This window comes from Ursus maritimus, unplaced genomic scaffold, assembly GCF_017311325.1.
Source record: "Ursus maritimus isolate PB19 unplaced genomic scaffold, ASM1731132v1 scaffold_13, whole genome shotgun sequence".
In the NCBI taxonomy this organism is placed as follows: domain Eukaryota; kingdom Metazoa; phylum Chordata; class Mammalia; order Carnivora; family Ursidae; genus Ursus; species Ursus maritimus.
In genome coordinates this window covers 50,034,144-50,054,846 of record NW_024423675.1, presented here as the reverse complement: position 1 = coordinate 50,054,846, position 20,703 = coordinate 50,034,144, and the positions used below count along the sequence as shown (strand labels likewise).

The following is a 20,703-nucleotide window of genomic DNA, read 5'->3' as shown; positions in this document are numbered from 1 at the left end:
TCTAAATGCCCTGTAGGCTGGACTGGGCTTCTTCGAAACCTGGTAATTAGTGTTCCCAAAGAGTAGAGTGAAAGCTGCAAGATCTCTTAAGGCATAGACTCTAGAACAGCTCTGTCCAATCAAACTTCCTGCACTGATAAAAATGCTCTAAAACCATGCTGTCTAATATGGTAACCACTGGTGGCATGCAACATTTGGTACTTGAACTATGATGAACTGAATCAAAGAACTGGATTTTAAATTTTATCTAATTGTAATTAATTTAATTTAAATATAAGTGGCCATATAGAGCTAGCTAAGAGTTACCACATCAAACAGTACAGCTCTAGAATTTGCACTTCTGCCATATTCTATTTAAAGCAAGTCACGAGGCCCAGCATAGATTCAAGAGAATAGGCAAGTATAATGCATTTCTTGGGGAAGGCAACAGCAATGATCCTCAGCATAGGGGCTGAGATACAGAGAATCATGATTCATTATTATAACAATCTGCCACACAGGATAAATGGGAAAGGGAGGGCTGGGGGAGGCATGGGGATAGGTAATATTTTATATAAGCAGTCACAGAAGGCATCACAAAGACCGAGATATTTGAAGAAAGAGCTGAAGGAAGTGAGGAAGCCAACCATAAGAATGTCTGTCAAAAGAGCAATCTGGGCAGGAGGAACAGCACATACAAAGGTCCTGAGGGAAGTGCTCGCCTGGCTTGGCAGGCTGGCCCTGTCAGAGCTAGGTCAACAAAGGAGGAGGGTGACTGCTTCTGTAAAAATGTTTCAAATCATGAAAGTTAGAAGGAAGGAAGTCTTTGTGGCTGATAGTAACCACATACTTCTTTATACAGCAGACATCTAGCTGCCTTCCTGACTCAAGGCCCGACCATTGACCTAAGAATGCTGTGTAAAGCTTACGCATTTTCCATTCTAACAGATAGTTCAAAGACCTCAATCCCCCCCAGGCAAGCAGGTGTGAAATCAAGCTCTGGCCTATAAGCAGTAGACCAGATCAGTTGTAACAAGGAGGAAGAGACAAAATAATTTCAAAAAACTAAAATTGAAACTGTATTTTAAAAGTTGTAGGCTCCGAAGTTTTTAATACAAGGAAATATGGTCTCGGATACCTCCGAAGTCAAGAATAATAAACGGAGAGCACAATGTCTCAGGGCCATAAGAAAATGTTCACTGTCTCTCTCATCCTAAGGTGGCATAAGAGTATATGATAGAATTTTCCAACAACGATTTCCACCAAAATAAAAAACTTAAAACATATTAAATTCATATAATCTGAAGGATCCTCCAAGCACAAGAGGAGATGGTAATTAATAAACCATGATCCTAACCCTCAGAGAACTTACAGTCTAAAGAGAAGAGAATGTCGGTCACAATGTGGTAAGTGCCACAAATCTTAGAGAGAAGAACAAATAGGACACGGAGGAAACAGAGAGAAGACGGAGGGAGGTGGTGAGGGCACAAGCAACAGGGTGTTGAAAAAGAAACTGGAATTAGATTACAGGTAATTAAGGGAAAAGCAATTCAAGGAACCAGAATAAACAGGTAAAGAAATTGAGTCTCCCATTGTTTTCCCTGTTAAGCAGCTTCTGCATGCTCATTTACACTAAAGGAAGCTCTGGAATGTCAGATTAGTGAAGATCTGATTTGAATATCAGAATTTAACTAGTAAAATCTCAGTGTTTTCATTCTCAACAGAATTTCTCCAAGCCCTAAGCCCCAGTTGGCAGAGCCCACCCTTCCTGTCACTTCTCTGCCCCTTTCAGTCTCAGGGTACAGTTTGGCAGCTTACTAGTATCAGTGTCAGGCAGCAGAATCCATTGCTCCTTATTCAACTTTAAATGCCTAAAGAGAGACACTCAATGATCCTCCTGCAACACCTAGGAACACTTCTCCCCACCTGGTATAATTGGGAAGGACGGGGGATTAAGGGATAAGAAGGTACAGATCTTCCTTCACTGACGATGGGGTTACAACTCCATAACCCCGCTGTAAGCTGAAAATATTGTAAGTCAAAAATGCACTGAATACACTAACCTAACCAAACATCATAGGTGAGCTTAGCCTACCTTAAACATGCTCAGAACACTTATTAGCCGACAACTGGGCAAAATCATCTAACACAAAGCCTATTTTAGAATAAAGTTGGACAGCACATGTAATTTATTAAATGCTGTACTGAAAGTGAAAAGCAGAATGGTTGCATGGAGACAGAATGGCTGTCAATAGGATTGGTTACTGACCCTCCTGATTGTGTGGTGGCCTGGGAACTGTGGCTGCCACTGCCCAGCATCAGGAGAGAGGACATTCCGCATAACATTAGCCCAGGAAAAGATCCAAGTTCAAAATCTAAGTACAGTTCCTACTGAAATCCTATGGCTTTTGCACCATCACAGAGTTGAAAAACTGTAACTCCACCACTGTTAAGTCAGGGACTGTCTGCATAAAGAAATGACTGCGGTGGCTTAAGTCTGAAAGTCTCTTGAGTCAATTGGCTGTTCATTTTCATCATGAACATGGCATTGGCTCACTGGAGTGGCTGAGTTGCTGCCAAGCAAAGAGCAGTAATATCAGTTACTCATGGGCAGGATCTTGCAAGTCACTTAATGTGAAAACAAGGTCTGAGAAAACTTGGAGGGAGGAGAGGAATCCCTGACGTCCCGTTCTGTCCTGAACTGGCAACCTGCCAAATGGCCTGAGACCAAGGGGAGGAAAAAAGCACACACGTGGGTGTGAACTAAATCCTGGTGGTCATCCCCTCTTCTTTAAGTAACAACTGTCTCCTCTCCTTTCTTTAATCTAAAGCCATCATCCAAATCGTCTGTGTACCAAGTGCCAAAATTCACTGAGATACGCTTTTCCTAAAATTCTTCTAGACCATAATATTAAAATTATAGATAAAGCAGATCCTTTGGCTTCTTGCTTAAAGCCCTCCAATAGCTGCCTGTTGCACTTGGAACAAATTCTAAACTTCCTACCAAGATCTGGATCTTCCCTGCTCTCCAACTTCAACTACTAAATACCCTAATTTCTAGTCTCAATGTCTTTATTTCTGTTCCTAGAATATCCCAAGTGTTCCTTCCTCATGTCCTATGTAATCCAGAATCAAGGAAGGAGAACTCCCGAGAAACGGGAGTAGCCCATACAAAGCTGGTCTGCAAAGAAAGCAACATGGAATAATTCTGCACAGCAGAGGGGGAAGGAGTCATCTCCTTTAGCCCTTCATAGAAATCTTGACACAGTATCTGTGTGCTTTCTTAGCAATCTCACCAGCCCTCATTGGCCACAGTCAAAGAGATCCACAAGGGTGGTCCTTCCTGACCCTTGAGGGACACAGCACCAATACCACCTTCACCATTAATATAAATATCACCTGGTTCTCCAGCAGAGCCAGCCCTCCCTTCTCTGAGCCTCTCCAGCCCTTGACATCTGCTGTGCTGCAGCACTTAACCACACATGCTGCCCTGACGTCTTTGCAGACCTGACTCCTACACCAGACTGGGCTGTCTGTGAAGGCACACATCTATGCCACAGAGGGTAGAGCATGAGCTCAATGAACGTACGTATGAAAGAATAAGGAGATGTTTAAAAAACTGTTCTGTGGTATAGTAAAATCGGAGATTTGCAGCCAAAAGCCTTGTATGACAGTCTAGTGCACATCGTGCAGGCACACCCTAATCCACCATGAGTCCCTGGGTTTGTCCCGAAACTTCTCTGCGTGTTGATAGCAAAATGTTTCATTCTACTAACTTCCCAGGTGAGACGGTGAATGTGAACGTACTTCAAAACTATTTAGTGTTGTAGAACAACGTTACTATTAAATGATGCTGACCTAAAGTCTTACCAACATTCTCACCTCTTTTCCAAGACAGAATTCTTCCCTCAGCCTCTATTCACCATCACTTGTGGAGGAAAGTTCTAGATGCTTTATCTACAGCTTTGGATGACCAATATCCAACACTCCATCAGAAACAACTGAATTTAACTCTCTTAAGGGATAAATTATTTATTCTATGGAATTAAGTGGAATCATGTGATCCTCCAAAATTAAGCAAAAATGTTTGGAAATATAAAACTGGGTTGCATGTTTCTTATATCACTTAAGATTTTAGAAAACCAACATATAAATGTAATGTCTTTTTGTGAACCTATTTGTTCCAGACTCAAACAGCAAAGTAAAGCTCTGTGATGGCAAAATAGCCAGATTACATCACATACACTAATGTGATATAAATATCAAATTTCTTCAACTGATCAGTCCAACAATGTATATCTTTTTCCCAATCCTTTGACATACAACTAAGTCAAACACATTCAACCAATTCTCTCCCTTCTTTTGGAGAGAAAAACAGAATCAGACATCTGACATCCCAACACTGCTTTCTAAATTCCCATTCTGGCATGGGATACCAGCATTTTAATGCTAACAATACAAGGTTCAAGGAAAGGGGGGGGGGGACAAGAGAAATCACAGGCAAGGGTGCAGTGAAACTTCACTTTCATACACTGCTACACACGGAAAATTGGTTCAATCACTTGGGAAAGTCAGTTGGCAATATATCAAGAGTCATTACTATGTTCATATTGTGTGAAACAAGAATTTCACCTTTGAGAATATATCCTAGGAAAATGATCCAGGAAAAGCTACAAACACAGAAGTTTTCATTATAAAGTTATTTATGATTAAAAAAAATTTGAAAGCAATTTAAATTTCTAACACCTGGAAAATATTTAGGCTCACTACGGTATGGCTACACTAGGGACCATTATGTAACTTTGAAAAATTACTCTTGATAATGACTACATAGCAACATGAGGAAACAGACATGACATATATCTAAGTAAAAAAGACAGGATAAAAACTATGTACCCTATTAGAACTGTGTGAAAGATAAATATGCAAAAAGAAAACACTCATGCAAAATGAAAATGGTTGTGTTATAGTGGTAAACTTAAGGCTAATTTTTTGTTCTTTATTTTTATAAAAACTATAATGATACTATTTTCATAATTTTTAAAATTATACTTCTAAGAAAGGAATACTAAATGGACTCTAGCTCATTTATCATTGAACAAATTATTACTTTTATTTATTTTTCATTTTTTATTGAAGTGTAATTGACATACAATATCCTATTAGTATCAGGTGTACATCATAGTGATTTGATATTTTTATACATTACAAAATGACCCCCACAATAAGTCTAGTTACCATTTGTCATCATACAAAGCTATTACCATATTATTGACAATATCCCTTATGCAGTACGTTATATACTCATGACTTACTAATTTTATAACTGCGAGTTTGTACCTCTTAGTCCCCTTCACCGATTTCACCCACCCAACACCCCCTCCCCACTCTGGTAACCAACATTTTGTTTACTGTACCTATGAGTCTGTTTCTGTTTTGTTTTGTTTATTCATTTGTTTTGTTTGTTAGACTCCACAAGTGAGATCATGTAGTATTTGTCTTTCTCTGCCTAACTTATTTTGCTTAGCATAATACCCTCTAGGTCCATTCATGTTGCCCCAAACAGCAAGATTTAATTCATTTTTTATGGGTGAGTGATATTCCATCGTATCTCTACCACATCTTCTTCATCTATTAATGGTCACTTAGGTTGCTTCCATATCTTGGCTATTGTACATAAACATAGGCATGCATATATGTCTTCAAACTGACATTTTCAATGTCTTCAGATAATTACCCAGAAGTAGAATTACTAGATCATATGGTAGTTCTGGTTTTAATTTTTTGAAAAAATATGGAATGTTCCACGAATTTACATGTCCTCCTTGCACAGAGGTCCGGCCAATCTTCTGTGTATCATTCCAATTTAAGTATAGGTACTGCCGAAGCAAGCACAAATTAATAATTTTAAAGAATGGCATTATTAATAATTACAAATGTATTTTAGAAGCATAGTTTTTGTATCTATAATAACTTGAAACTTTCCCACGATGTTTTACCTCATGACCTCTCCGAAGCTAAATGTATTCTAAACATGTAACACATGACAACAGAGTTACTGAATGAGGCATTGCCTGTGTTTAAGGTACTGCCTATGTCTGGGAGGAGTCTTAACCTACCAAGCTTTCAGTGTCAAATCTCTACACAAGAGAGAACCCAGCAATATTCAGTGCATAAGGGTAAAATAAGCTACATTTTAAAAGCTATCTCAACAATTAGAGATATGTCAATTCTTTCCCACTTATACAAAAATCTTTCCAAGTCCTGATCTGAATAATTTAGGTAATAAAACAGAAAGAAGGTAACCTCTTAACTGGTTATAATATTAAAACTTAGAGTATAATGGTGTTAGTTTTCTTACAACTTCAAGTATGTCATATAATTGAAATTATTTCTAGCTGGAAATACTGTTACTTGTATTTCTGCCAGCTAATCTTTATTAAAGATTCAGCTATATAAAGCAGAAATATCTTCAAAAGGGGATATTCTTTTGAACATGAATAAGTAAAAAGGGATTAAAGAGAGATAAAGAGAAAAAAAGGAACAATAGTACCTTTGGGTTATCTTTGGGTGTATTTGTTATCTTTGGGTATATTTCATTCCTTTCACATTCAACAAATATTGATTGTCTAATGTGTCAGGCACAGACAAAGAGACAACAGAAAATAAATAAGTAATTATATTAGAGGATGATTAATGTTATGGAAAAAGAAAAAAGTAGAACAGAGTAACAGAGATTAGGGGCACTGGGAAGGGGGTTTCGACTGGTATAGAGAAGTCTGGGTAGGCTTCACTGGGGAGGTGCCATAGAACAAACATTGGAACACAGTGGAGTTAATCATGTGGCTACCAGGGAAAGAGCATTCTAGGTACAGAAGACAACATGGTACTGTAACTGAAGGCATGGCTAGGGGCCAGTGTGGCTGAAACCAGACTTGACGAGAGAAAATAGTAAGAATGAGGTGAGCAAGGAGTGAGTAGGAGGTGGGTCCTACCATGTAGGGTCTTGTAGACCATTTTGAGAACAGTGGCTTTTATTCTGAATTCAATAGGAAAACATTACAGAGTTTTGAGTTTTGATTCCTCGGAATAGGAACACTCTGGCCACTGTATTAAGAATAACCGAGACTGATCATTGTAGCTCCTAATAGATGGTAAGATATAACCAGATTCTGATTCTATATTTTGAACATGGAACCAACAAGATTTTCTAACAGAGGGAATATGGTGATTATTATTTTTTATCTAAGCAACAACAGAATTCTTTCCATTGAAATGCGGGAAGATCGGGTAGAATGATTTTGAGCTGCAAGTTCAGGAATTCAGTTTGGACTTACTAAGTTTGAGATGTCTATTAGATACCCAAGTAGAGATGACACGTAAAGAGATATACATTTGGCAGTGATTGGCATAGAGATGGCATGTAACACCTGGAGGCAATGAGTTCAGGAAGGAATAGGTACAAAGAAGTTGGCATAGGCTGGCCCCTGGTGCATCCCAATTTTAGAAGGAGGAGCAGCCAGCAGAGGTGGTTGAAAAGGAGTTACCAGGGAGGTAAGAAGAAAACCAGCACAGAGTGGTGTCCTAGAAGTCAAGTAAAGAGACAGAATAAAGCAACAGCTAGTGATAAAGCAACAGCTAGTGAGTTGACAGGAAAGGAAGGACTGAAAATAGAGCCCTGGTCACATCTCAGCTGACACTAATGCACAGAGACAGGAGAAGTTACAGTGAGGGGCATGTAAGTGAGAATAGAGGCTCAGGATGGCTTACTTGAGAAAGAGAATGCTTGCAGTAAGTTTTAAGAGGCTTCTATTATTGTAAAAGTGTTGTTTTACATATGTCAAAACATAAACATTAATGTTTTTCTTAATGTCAGCAAATCTGACCATAGAACTCACAGAACCCCTTGTTCAAACATTACTAAGAATTCCAAGATGGCGGCAGCAGAGCACTAAACCAAGTGCAGGGCCTTCTAAGAGTGGAGCCTTGTGTGATTGTAATTGCATGGGGCACACACCCACGAAGCTGGCCCTTGATGCAATGCATCTCAACGATAATGAATAGAAGTATTGCTAGTACAGCAGGCTTTCTTAGCTTCTGGTTTCAAAAAAACACTTAACTACTTATTGGAGAATATAAACAGAAAAAATAAATGATACAAACATAAGGAGAATCTGTTAGAATGTAATTTACTTTTTTCCCCAACTTGCTTTCAAAGCTAAATCAGCATATATGGATCTGAAGTCATTATAGTATGACAGCAAAAAAGGGCAGAAGAGTCATTAAATTTGATAGCACTAATAAAACTACATGAGAAAAGGGAAAGAAAACAGGCTTACTTTTCATTAGTATGCAGACAAAATTTTTTTAAAAATCTCCTTCATAGAGCTTTAAAAGTTTTGGTTAACGTCCCTAAATGAACATTTAATATATAAATTCATTTTGGTTCCACCCCATTGACATAAAAAATGATGCCTGAGTCAGATACAAGAACAAATGCTAAAACTAAGATAGGAGTCCTCCAGCGTCTCACAGTAAATAAAAGTGTACTCTTCCCTACGCTTTTCAAAATATATGCACACATAAATGTATTCTTTCATTTGGCAAATATATTCAATACCTACTATTACGAGGCACCGTATAAGGTGCTGAATTTGTATTTTTTTTTTTTTCTCTTTCAAGTAAAATTGAAAAGGGAGGTAAGCAACACCTCCTGCTATTGCATACTCCAAGTCATGCCAGGACTCATTTGCAGGATTTTCCCTCCAGGAGTTTTGATAACAGTCTTAACTGCATTCTTATTTTGAGATCTCTTTTTAGCTCAAAGGCTCCTCACTCTGTGAAGACTTACTTGAGCCTCCCAAGTACAGAGAGTCATGGTTCATCTGTGCCCCCCTGGCCGTGTGCTCATGCTCCCATTACCGTGTTTTTGGTACCCAGTGTAGTGACTTTCTTCAAGCCTGTCTCTGCTGCTAGATGGTGAAATCCGTGACAGCAAAATTAGTCTTCTAAAGTGATACATGCCCAGTGCCTAGCAAAGTATGTGGTGAATCTCAGCAGCAACACAGAAGTTTGTTGAATGAATACATAAACTGGCAGATAAATGAAACTGGGCTAAATATGTCCAGAGGCAGTTCATTGGAAATGGGCTGTTATATTAAGGGGGTGGACTGTAACTGCTTGGTCTCCCCTACCTCTCCTTCCTGCTACATTTGTGGTCCACTCTCAATTTCACCACCAGACAGTGCCAGCTATTAGTGCTGCCTTGCCTTTCCCTCTAAACTTGGGTGATCCACAGCCCTTTGGGGTAAAGTCCCAATGACACCTGTTGGGCATAGGAGATAAATCAGCCACAGACAACTAAATGGAGTGTGGCCCACAGATGTAGCCTCACTTCTAGAACTGCTGCTTTGGAAAGAAATACAAGTAATAGCTTTCCACACAGTCCTTAGTAGGCTATGCATTTAATAAGAAGGAAGTCAAAGAAGGTGCCAAAGGCTAGAGGGGGAACTTGGAAATTAATTTAATCAATTTTGGAAAGAAAAGGTCAATCTCCCATATTTGGTAACTTCATCACACAGCAAGACCTTGAAGTTACAGATTTGCAGGTAGAGTCTCAGATTACTTTAGTAGGGAGAACGATCGCACGCGCACACAGCCTCAATTTCATGGTGGCATGTTGCTGATTTAAAGACAATGTTTGAATTTGTTACTTTAGTAAGCAAGTTTGCAAATGTATTTCAGCAAGTCAGTTTCAGACCCAAATGTCCTGACTCTTATATAATGAGGTTTGAACAGGGGAATTAAATTGAGTTAAATAAAGGACAGAGGGGCCCTGAGGGAATGGACCTAAACCTACAAAAAAATTATACCAGAATCATACACTTTCAATTATTTTTGGTGATTTTCTTTGCTAAAATCAAACACGCATTCTGTTGGAGAAAGGGAGGCATGGCTCTGACAACTGCCCCCACGTAACTGAGAATTTACTTTGTGTAGAAAATGAAGTCTTGAGTGAACAGCAAACACTGCATGTGCAACTTTATCCAGTGTTAAAGTATGTGACTGAAATAAATCCCTAACATTAGAAATGAATGCAACGTGCATTGTAGGTACTTTCTAACTGTTGACTGAATAATAATCTCACATTCTTGAAAGTGAAGCTGACTTAAAGATGATACGAAAAATTTAGGTCATTAGATGGAAAAATTCAACTATATCCATTTATTCTAAAAATCGCTAAAAACACGAAATATTTTTTTAAAAAAACACTGTATGTTTTAAAGTAGTAATTTATTTTGATATTTGAGGATATTAAATATGTACTCACATGAGAATAAAACAATACGATCGTGTTGTTTACAAACTGATTGGAAGGTGACTCTGTCTAATTTTATAAGGTAATCCTAGATAGTGATGGGGGACTACTTCCACAGGGCAGTATGAGATGGTAAATACTAGGTATTAATATGCCTTTATTTAATTAAGACAACTCATATAGCCTAGACAGTTTTAAACAAGACAAAAATGATTAAAACTATCAAGATAGACTCCCAGCAGTTACAGGAGGAGAAATGCACCACTCTTTACTGTGTGCCAGGCCCAGGGCCAAACGCCTGTCAGAGCCCTTTGACGTAGTATTAATTTTTATTATTATTTAATGAGTCTTCCTATGTGTGTGTGCTATTAAAGCATTGAACGAGTATTTATTATTATTGTTGCTGAAAACCTATCAATGTTCTGAGTCACTGGTTAAAATATCCAGCTTATCCAAAGTATAAGCATTTAATTATGGGTCCAAAATGCATTGATGTTTTATAATATCAGTTCCTGGGACTTTTTTTTTTTTTTTCAGAATAAAAGAATGCCAATCTGTGAGTCACTCACTTCAATGTGTCAGAGAGATTCTAAGCAGAGGCTGCTAGGGGGCTTCTGCTTGCTCAGCACCCAGGACTGGGACCCCCAGTACCATCAACCCTACTAACCACTTTGCTTTTCTGCTTTGTTTCTGGTCTGTGGAATGCCTGCCGTGGTCTGGAGCCCAACTTTGCCATGTTTGGTTTCCTAGGTTTTTTGTTGTTGTTATTACATTTTATCTATAATTGCTGGGTGGTTAAGCAGACAAGGTGATCTGAAGCATGACCTTACAGTACCATTCTAACTAAAAGTCTCAGAGTCATCCCCAAAACATTTAAATATGTAATATTCCATCTGGATACAGCCACAAGCATGGAGCTTCTATGAACAGAAATTATTAAAAGGTGTCACTGAGGTATAGAGGCTGTGCCTTATTACCCTTTGTATATTTAACATTGTCTTCTACGCATAAGAATGCATTCAGTGAATAGTGTGGGTGGGTGGGGGGTGACTAGCCCTGCCATTATTGAAGAATGGTTATGAGACAGTGTCATTAAGTCACTGACGCACATATAAAGATCTAGAATACAGAAATATAGGTAGGAACCATGGGGTGCCTGGGTGGTTCAGTCGTTAAGTGTCTGCCTTCGGCTCAGGGCGTGATCCCAGAGTCCTGGGATCAAGCCCCACAACAGGCTCCCTGCTCTGCTGTGAGCCTGCTTCTTCCTCCCACACTCCCCCTGCTTGTGTTCCCTCTCTCCTGGGTGTCTCTCTCTCTGTCAAATAAATAAATAAAAATCTTAAAAAAAAAAAAAAAAAGAAATATAGGTAGGAACCAGAAGACTTTGAGAGTATGTGAGTTCCCCAAAACCAAGCTCCTAGTATCCGAGGAGCCTGCACACATGAATCTGAGATACCAGAGTCTCTAACCACCGTCATCTGTGACCGTGAAAGCAGACTGGACCCAGGATAAGGTCACGCAAATGCAAATGTAAGATCAGATATAGTAATTCTGCTTCTTTGCTTATAGATTATGGTAACATTCAAATATTGCTTCTAAAGGTAATCAGATTCATGGTTAAACATTTATCATTTGCCTAGAAACCTTTGATAAGTTAACTGAAGCAGTGTATATAGACATGTCTTATGAGCTTGGCCTTTCCATGGTAAGCTGTTTTCTTTGATTAAGAACAAGAAATAAATCATCTCGCCATCTCTAGACTCCTATCTTATCCCACATAAAGCCTCAAAATTGTTGTTCTAATGACTTCATCCCATTTCCTGAGTAGTCTAAATTATCTCTGAAGCCACCAACAGGCAAAAATAGTAAATGTATGTTATGACATCAAAACTTGTGGTTGCCCAAACATCATGAATCTGAGGAAAAATTAAAAATTTGGACACAGGACAACTAAATGAAAAACACACTAGAAAATATAGGTCCTAGTTGAAATTAGGACTCCAACAGTCATTGCTTGTTGAGCACTCACTAAATGTACTATGCTAAGTGCTTTCTATATCCTGATGGTGGGAAACAGGACTGAAGAGATGGGACAGCGCACTCCAGAGCCTCGATCACAGCTAGTGAGTGGAGGAGGGGAGCTCTGAAACCATGTCTGCCTGAGCCCAGGTGAAGTTCACTAACTAACTTTGTATGGAAAGTCCCAACAGAAGATACCTCAGAATAGAGGGTAATATGCCACTATCCAGAGGGGAAGAGCCAAAAAAATTTCAGTCAACTTCCTAAGGTGCTGAGGATAGAGGTTGGTCAGATGTCTACTTAGAATGATCTTATTCAAATTCTTCCCATAACTCTTTGACATCAGAGTTAGACATCCCTGGAAGCAGCTTTTAAGTCACAGAGCGGTTTTCCAGCACACAGTAACCCCACGTCCACCTAAGGTACTGAGACCTCACTTTATGTTTTACTTTGTATATAATGTCACTGGAAATGCTGATGTAAAACTTAAGTGCTAATTTGTGTGGTTTTTAATGCATCTTGTGAATGTCTACTCGTCTTGACCACAACAGGAAGTCATGTGGTACTCCTTTTAAAGCTGATCTTTAAAAGCGTTGTGTAAAATGACACTCAAGACTTGCATTTATGAGATCATATCTCCTAGAATAGTAAAGAAATCAGTGTTAAATTTCTTTGTCTCAGTTAAAAAAAAAAAATCCATCTGGGAATCACTAGACATTCTAATTTAGTATCAAGAGATTAGGTCCCATTAGTTTGACATAGTACTGTGTTGTTCAAAATAAACTAATTTAGGGGCGCCTGGGTAGCGCAGTGGTTAAGCATCTGCCTTCGGCTCAGGGCGTGATCCCAGCGTTCTGGGTTCGAGCCCCACATCAGGCTCCTCCACTAAGAGCCTGCTTCTTCCTCTCCCACTCCCCCTGCCTGTGTTCTCTCTCTCGCTGGCTGTCTCTCTCTGTCAAATAAATAAACAAAATCTTAAAAATAAATAAATAAATAAATAAATAAATAAATAAAGTAATTTAGACAGCTATCTGCGAGAAGAGAGAGTAAGACAGAAATCAAATATAAGGTCCCACTTTTTCTATGGGGAAACTTTAAGAAGCAAAATAACTTGCCTACTATTAGTATCAAGCCATTTAAGGGTTGATTTTGGTTGATTCTAACCATGTACTTTTAAGATCTAAAGCAAGAGTTCTTTAAAATGAAAGAGATCTTTTAAACTTTATTTTGACAATTAAAGACCAAAAATGGCAAGAAGTTAGAAAAAAATAGTTTATAATAACAGACAAAACTAAAAGGCATCTAAAATTAATGTTAAACATACCTGTCAAAAAACAGTTTAAAGATTATTTTGTTCTGTTCAAAGCTACATCATCATGTTATAATTGAAAAGAGTTAAAGGATCTCTTAAATAGAAAAGATCAGAAATAAAAGTGTACAAGAACTGATAGCAGGCTTGAGTTATCACAAAGGGACTGAAGTTGGAGGTCAGAGAAATGGATAGTTGGGCAGACAACCAGAGATTTGGGACAGCAGTGTGCAGTGCACAGCTCAGCCACAATTCCTGTTGGAAATGATTTCTAATAACACAGGGAAGAAACAGGGACTGTAAGTTTGAGAAGGGCAGGCACAGGCTCTCCCCTGACTGTGAGTGCTGTGCACGCAGGGACTGTGTCTGTTCTATGTATCCATGTCTCTCTGGTGTCCTAGAAACTGCCAGACACGTGGGCAAATGATAAGGATTTGTTGGAAGTGAGAAAGGAAGGAAGGGACGAAAACTCAGATTTCATCAAAACACACCATGGCTCTCATTTTCTTCCACTATCAATAAGGGGATTGGACTAACCTATTTCTTGGGCCTCTTTCAGTTTTAATCATTGATAATTCTAATTCTAAATAAAGATTGTTTTCCTGATGAAAAGACATCTCCAAGGACACAGGAAAGAAAAAGCTATCCTGAAATAGAGTAACCACATGAACACCCAAAGGGATTTTAAATTTAAGAAAAGATCATGGATAATTTACAGAATTATATTTAAGTTAGAACATTGGCAAGGCTGAGGTTCAGCTACAGTAAGGCTATTCAATGATTATGGCTGGCAAAGTTTCATAAGATAGGTAAATAATTACAAGTAGGGGCCATGTCTTTAAATATTGCCCTAATAGTACCGATGTATAGCGATTTGCCCTCACTCCAATAATTTATAGTGATTAGAAACATTATACTTGACAGTTGGGAAAGAAGGTTGCTTTTGACAAAATGTGACTGCATTTGGAAATAAGGTCTTTAAAGAAGTAATTAAATTAAAATGAGGTCATTAGGGTGGGCCCTAATCCACTATGACTGGTGTCCTTTTAAAAAAGAGGGTATTTTGAGCAGTTTTAAAAGACATACTCACAGAGGGAAGGCCATCTGAAGACACAGGGAAAAGATGGCCATCCACAAGACAAGGAGAGAGGCCTCAGAAATAAATCAACCCTGCATACGCCTTGATCTCGGACTTCCAGCCTCCAGAATTGTGAGAAGATTAATTTCTTTTATGTCACTCAATCTATGGTGTTCTGTTATGGTGGCCCTCGCAAAGTGATACACACCTCCACAAACTTTACTTGGATATCTCTTCCATAATTTATTTCTGGCATAAGAGGCTGCTCAGTTCTCAGAGTTAAAAATGAAGCTCATGTCAAAACATTAATAATAGATGATAGTAAGAAAGCCTGTAGTTTAAGATCATTGATAAATTGGAAGGCAAACTATGACAGATCACAATAAAGTATCATATTCCAGAACCTACGATCAATATGAAAGTCCACAAAGGATTATTTCCAGTGAGGGTATAAGAATGAGGGGAGAAGCCACCGGGCCCCAAATTCGATCAGTGCTATTCATATAAACTTTCTAATATAAAACTTGAAGTACAGACCATTAAATGGAAACTCCCGATAAGTCCTACTTACTGATAAAGAACATCCCTCAACAGTAGTCTGGATTATGTACAACATGCTAAGTCATAAAGACGTAATAGTAACCCAAGAAAAATCCAGTAGCCGGCACTAAGAAATTTAGAAAGCAGTGCTAAACTGTATCCAATTTACACTATTCTTCTCCCCCATGCCCAACCAAGGGTGTAAGACTCAAAAGATAAAAGGAATGTGAAAACATCATTTTTCCATACCACACCAATCCCAACCTATCCCACAATCACCCTTCTTTCTCCTAATCATCACTTTGCTATCAGGCTCTCTCTCCTGGTCTTGGTGATTCTGCTGTCCCTGTAGATGACCGTGCAGCTAACTGCCTCTCACCTCCTTACCTATCCCTCCCAAAGGACCGTGTTCTCCACCCTACCCGTGCAACTCTCTCCCGCAAAAAGACACCAGAGATTGTCACTGACAATAAATGCCCCCTCTAACTCCCCCTCTCAGACTACAACCAGCTTTCTTTACAGTTTCTGCCCCTCCCCGTGTCCCCAATTTGAATGATTTCTCAGCTCCCCCTGCCGTGTCCCATTCATTGACTTCTAACATCACTTTACTGTCCCTCATCGCTCTGATATCCTCACATCTCCCTTTCCCCGGTCTTGATTCCATGTGTGATCATTACCATAGCTCTTTTGTATTTCTGTAACCCCCTTGCCCCTCTCTTCCTCCATCACATGTGCTTGGTTTAATTCAACTTTTCAATTCGCTCCTTACCTTCGGTGAGGCAACTCAACATGGGCAAAGGAAAACATTCACATTGGCTGTTCTCACTTTAAATTCATGAACACTGACCTCATGGGGGCCCTTCCTAATGCCCTGTGGTCTTCTTGTACATTCCTAATTTAACTCACCCACTTCTAGACTACATTTTCTGCCTCCTCTCTCCCCAAACCTCCACATCATCTTCCTTCTTGTATGCAGTTGATGACCTAGCCCCTTATTTCATTGAGAAAACAGAGGCAACCAAAAGAGGACATCTAAATGTTCCCCCACACAAATCTACAAACCTACCTTTTGTTCGACTGGATGAATTCTTCGCCCTCCTACCCGAGACCAACTACTGTACTTATACCCTGGATCTCATCCCATCCCTACCTGGTAATCTCTCTTCTGCATCATTAATTTTTCCCACTATACAAGATCATTCCCATCAGCATAGAAACATGTAGAATTTGTCCTCATCCTCATAAAGTCATTACTTGACCCCACATTCTCCCTCCAGGCACTGCCCCATTTGCTTGGCCCAAAAACCTTGGATTCCTGCCACTATAAGCCCTTCTCTTTCTCTTACATTCCATATTTCCAACCCATGAGCACATCCTGTTGCTTCTTCCCAAATATATTCAGAAACCAGTTACTTCTACCTCTCCCTTTACACCTTTGTTCAAGTCATCACCATCCCCCAGTTGGATTACTGAAATGCATTCCTGGACTCCTCTATATTTTCTTCTCCATAATTTCACCTATAATTACTATACAATGTAGGTAAGATCACAGCAGTATAATTATCATGGTTTCCCATCTCACTTGGAATAAAAGCCAAGCCCTTACAGAGGGCTTTCAAGTACCTATGTGATTTAAAGCCCTTCCCCCTGCCACCACCCCAGCCTCATCTTCCACCTCTCTATTTGGCTGAAGTGTCTCCACAATACTGGTATCCATGCTATTCCTCAGATATGACCAGAACACTGCAGCCTCCATGGCCCGTGTGATTCTATCCCCTTTTCCCTATGCTGTCCTCCCTGGGGAGTAGCATTACTTGCTGCCTCACATTTAAATCGGTTCTCTTCTCAAAAACCACCTCATTTATGGCACTTTCCTGACCTTCTCCACATAAAACAGCACCTCTGCTGTTTATACTCTCCCATTCCTCTCTCTCTCCTTGACCTTGCTTCACCTTTTTCATAGCACTTACTACCATGGGACATATTATATATTTATTGCTTGTCTAGTGTCTGTCCCTTACTGCTCGGAGTCAGGCAAGAACTTTTTCTTGTTCATTACTGACTCACCAATGCTTAGAATAGGGCTTGGTGCATATTACACACTCAAGAAATACTTGCTGAATGAATGCACCAGTATGATCATCGGCACCATTAGCAGTATTACCTTTATTATCCAAATGCCCAGGCCTAGAGGATTGGTGCAGACAACTGCACTCTAACACTCTACGTGAAACACAGCCTAAAATAGGCTGACCTTGCTCAGAGGAGGGCTTATGAAGAACATAGCCAGCACCTACTGGAAACACTGATGTGCACTTTACTTGCTAAGGCCAGAAGAGGAAATCATTTCATGCCTCAAGAATTAGGTTTTAATCAAAACTAGCAGAACATGGTCACAAGCAGATTTTATTCCTTAACAGAGCACTTCCATTAGAGCTTTATATTATTCTATCTCATCATCTGAATCCACAAAAAAAAGTATATAAATAATTAATAGAAGGGAAAGCTGAAAAAAGGAGAAACGTGATTTTCCTAAATCAGTGATTTAAAATCTTCTGTCATTGTTTGTTGTTGTTGTTTTTGTTATGATTGTTTTGCATGTTATATTCCAGCGGTGTCCTCTTTATTCTCATCTTAGAACTATTTCTCTATCACAGTCTCTTTTCAAGTAGAAAGGGAAAAATTTACCCAAATGGTAATTTGAATAACGTAGTCACAAGGGCCCAAAGTAAAATAAATTTCAAGGTCTTATCATTCTGAGGCAACCTTATTACCTAGATGACATCTTCCTTTCTTCCTTTAGAAGATGCATGCGTTAGTGTTGTGGCTTTTCCAATGGGAACAGAATTCTAACATCACATTAAAACATACAGATTTAGAATGAGAACTTGCATTGCATGTGAAGAGTAAAAAAATGTATATTTAATAAAACAAGCCCATGTGTAGTACATGAGAAAATGGGCATGAAGGAATATTAAATCAACAAATGGAAAGCTAATAAGGCAAAGAATTTAAATAATACAAACTTCTAAGAATTAACATGTCAGTTGATAACATGTCAGCATATCCGCTTCTGAGAGTAAAAGTACAAATTTGCATACAGACAGAAATTTGAGCAGAATAAAACTGTAACTCAAAAAAAGGTCTAAGTTTAGAAAAATAAAACATATAAAATGATCTAAATACTATGGCCCTCATTTGCTTTAAGACTTTATCCTATATTCATACTTCTACAGGTCCTTATTTTTTTCATTCCATTTATTATAAACATGATAATTTGCAATTCTTTATAACTCTATGCCTTCACAATTTAAGACTCACTTGTAGTAACAAAATTTCCCCAATAGAATATATTAATATTTTAAAATCTATTAGAAAGTTAGATAAATGTTATGATAAGCTAAAAGCAATATGATGCTTTAGAGATCTGTAATGTTTGAAAAAATTAATTGAATATGAAGAGACAAATTAATCTGAAACAAATGGAAGTAATACATGCAACCTAAATTAAGTGTCTAAATACTGATATTTAGAAATGGGGGGTGGGAGGGTGCCTGGGTGGCTCAGTCAGTTAAGCGTCCAACCCTTGGTTTCAGCTCAGGTCATGATCTCAGGGTGGTGGGATGGAGCCCTGAATCAGGCTCCGTGTTCATCAAGGAGTCTGCTTGAGGATTCTATCCCTCTCCCTTGGCCCCTCCCCCTGCTTGCACTCTCTCTCAAATAAATAAATAAAATCTATAAATAAAAGAAATTGGGGGTGAGGGTGAAACCCTGTGTTGATTGCTTCAACTCAGATATTCATCTAGAATTTTGAGTATTTACTTTGCCAAAAATCAAAATGAATCAAACAAACTGAGGGTTACAGAAGGGAGGGGGGTGGGGGGAGTAACCAACTGATGGGTATTAAGGAGGGCACTTGTTGTGATAAGCACTGGGTATTATACAAAACTGATGAATCATTGACACTACATCAAAAATTAATGATGTACTATATGTTGGCTAATTGAAAATAAAAAAAATTAATTTAAAAAATTTAAGAAGATCCCCTCCATATGCAGTCAACTTACTTTACAGTGATCATACTGGAGCTGTAAGGCTGGGACATCCCCTCCAATAGGCATTTGCTTTTGAAGCTCTTCATCTTTAATATTCAGCCATTTGATCAGTTCTTCTAAGGATGTAAGCAACCTGTTCCACTTCTCAGCACTGGCCTCCAAATGGGCCCTGTTGAGAGACACAGTATTGACCACATGTAGAAGTTTGAATTGTGCTAAAAAATTATATATCTTCTCTTAGACTCATAATTTTGTATAACCAACTAATGTTAACATTGCAGAAAGAGGCTTTTTGTTAAAAAAAAATCCTGTATGAAACAGTTATTTTGAAGAAGATGAAATACGCAGATACGGTGGTAATATCTATCAAAATTTAAAATGAATAACTACACACCACAAAGGCATAAATATGAGTCTTTCAAGAAGAATGTCCATGATATAATGTAAAATTATAAAAGCAAATTTCAGTAGCTTATGTATAATATATACACACACTCAAATATAATTTTCATCTCCTTTCATCCATATATATGGAGAGAGAGAGAGAAGAAAAGGAAGCAACTATATGCATATAACATGTCTGGAAAGATACATATTAGATAGGGTTATTACTGAAAACACAGTAAACAATTTTTATATATTTATGTACTAATTGAGTATGTACAACAGGCCCATGTTATTTTTCTTTCTAAAAGAGCTAATTAATTTTTTAGTAAAGGAAATTACTATCTTAATTTCCCTTAAAACTCAGAACATCACCAGCATTTACCTCAGAAAGCTGGGAAACAATTAGCCATTTCTTGGCTAGAACGCTATTTGGCTTAAGGCTGACCGGTGTCCAGCGACATGTGTCTATTGCAAACAGAAAACAACTGAGCAGAAATCATCGATTACAGTACTTCATACTCCAGTTTAAAGGCGAGGTCTGGGAAACAAACTGAGGGCTTCAGAGGGGAGGGCGGTGGGGGAATGGGATACGCTGGTGATGGGTATTAAGGAGGGCACGTATTGCAAGGTGCACTGGGTGTTATACGCAGGTAATGAATCATCGAACTTTACATCAAAAACTAGGGATGTACTGTATGGTGACTAACATAATATAATAAAAAATATTATTAAAAAACTAAAATAAAGGTGAGGTCTTTGGTTCAATAACAATTTCTGTTTTTAGTACAGATTCTTCAGATTCTTAAATTATGAACTTTATACTCAGGAAACCATGTTTTGGAAATACATATTTACATGATTAAAATTTCAGTAAGAGTAAAAGCCCTTGAGAATAGAAATGCAAATAAAAGCACCAGTTTGGGGCCCTGAAGAAAGCCCACTTACCCAGTCTCAAGCCCACACTTCATGGGCTGAATTTGAAAAGGGGGATCAGTCAGAAATAGCTCCAGGGACTCTA

The 20,703-nt window shown here is 38.6% G+C and overlaps 1 protein-coding gene and 1 non-coding gene across 7 annotated transcripts in view; both read right to left on the bottom strand.

The window, feature by feature from the left end:
- The window catches only part of UTRN (utrophin), a 485,166-nt gene that overhangs the window by 113,157 nt on the left and 351,306 nt on the right, over window positions 1–20,703 (bottom strand). For all 6 annotated transcript variants that reach the window (XM_040627923.1, XM_040627919.1, XM_040627921.1 and 3 more), the window contains one exon: window positions 19,311–19,467. In XM_040627923.1, the coding sequence (XP_040483857.1) occupies window positions 19,311–19,467 (157 nt within the window). The remainder of the gene's footprint in view (window positions 1–19,310; window positions 19,468–20,703) is intronic.
- LOC121102336 lies at window positions 5,768–5,874 on the bottom strand. Its single transcript, XR_005834455.1, has one exon. It is a non-coding gene; the product is annotated as a U6 spliceosomal RNA (small nuclear RNA).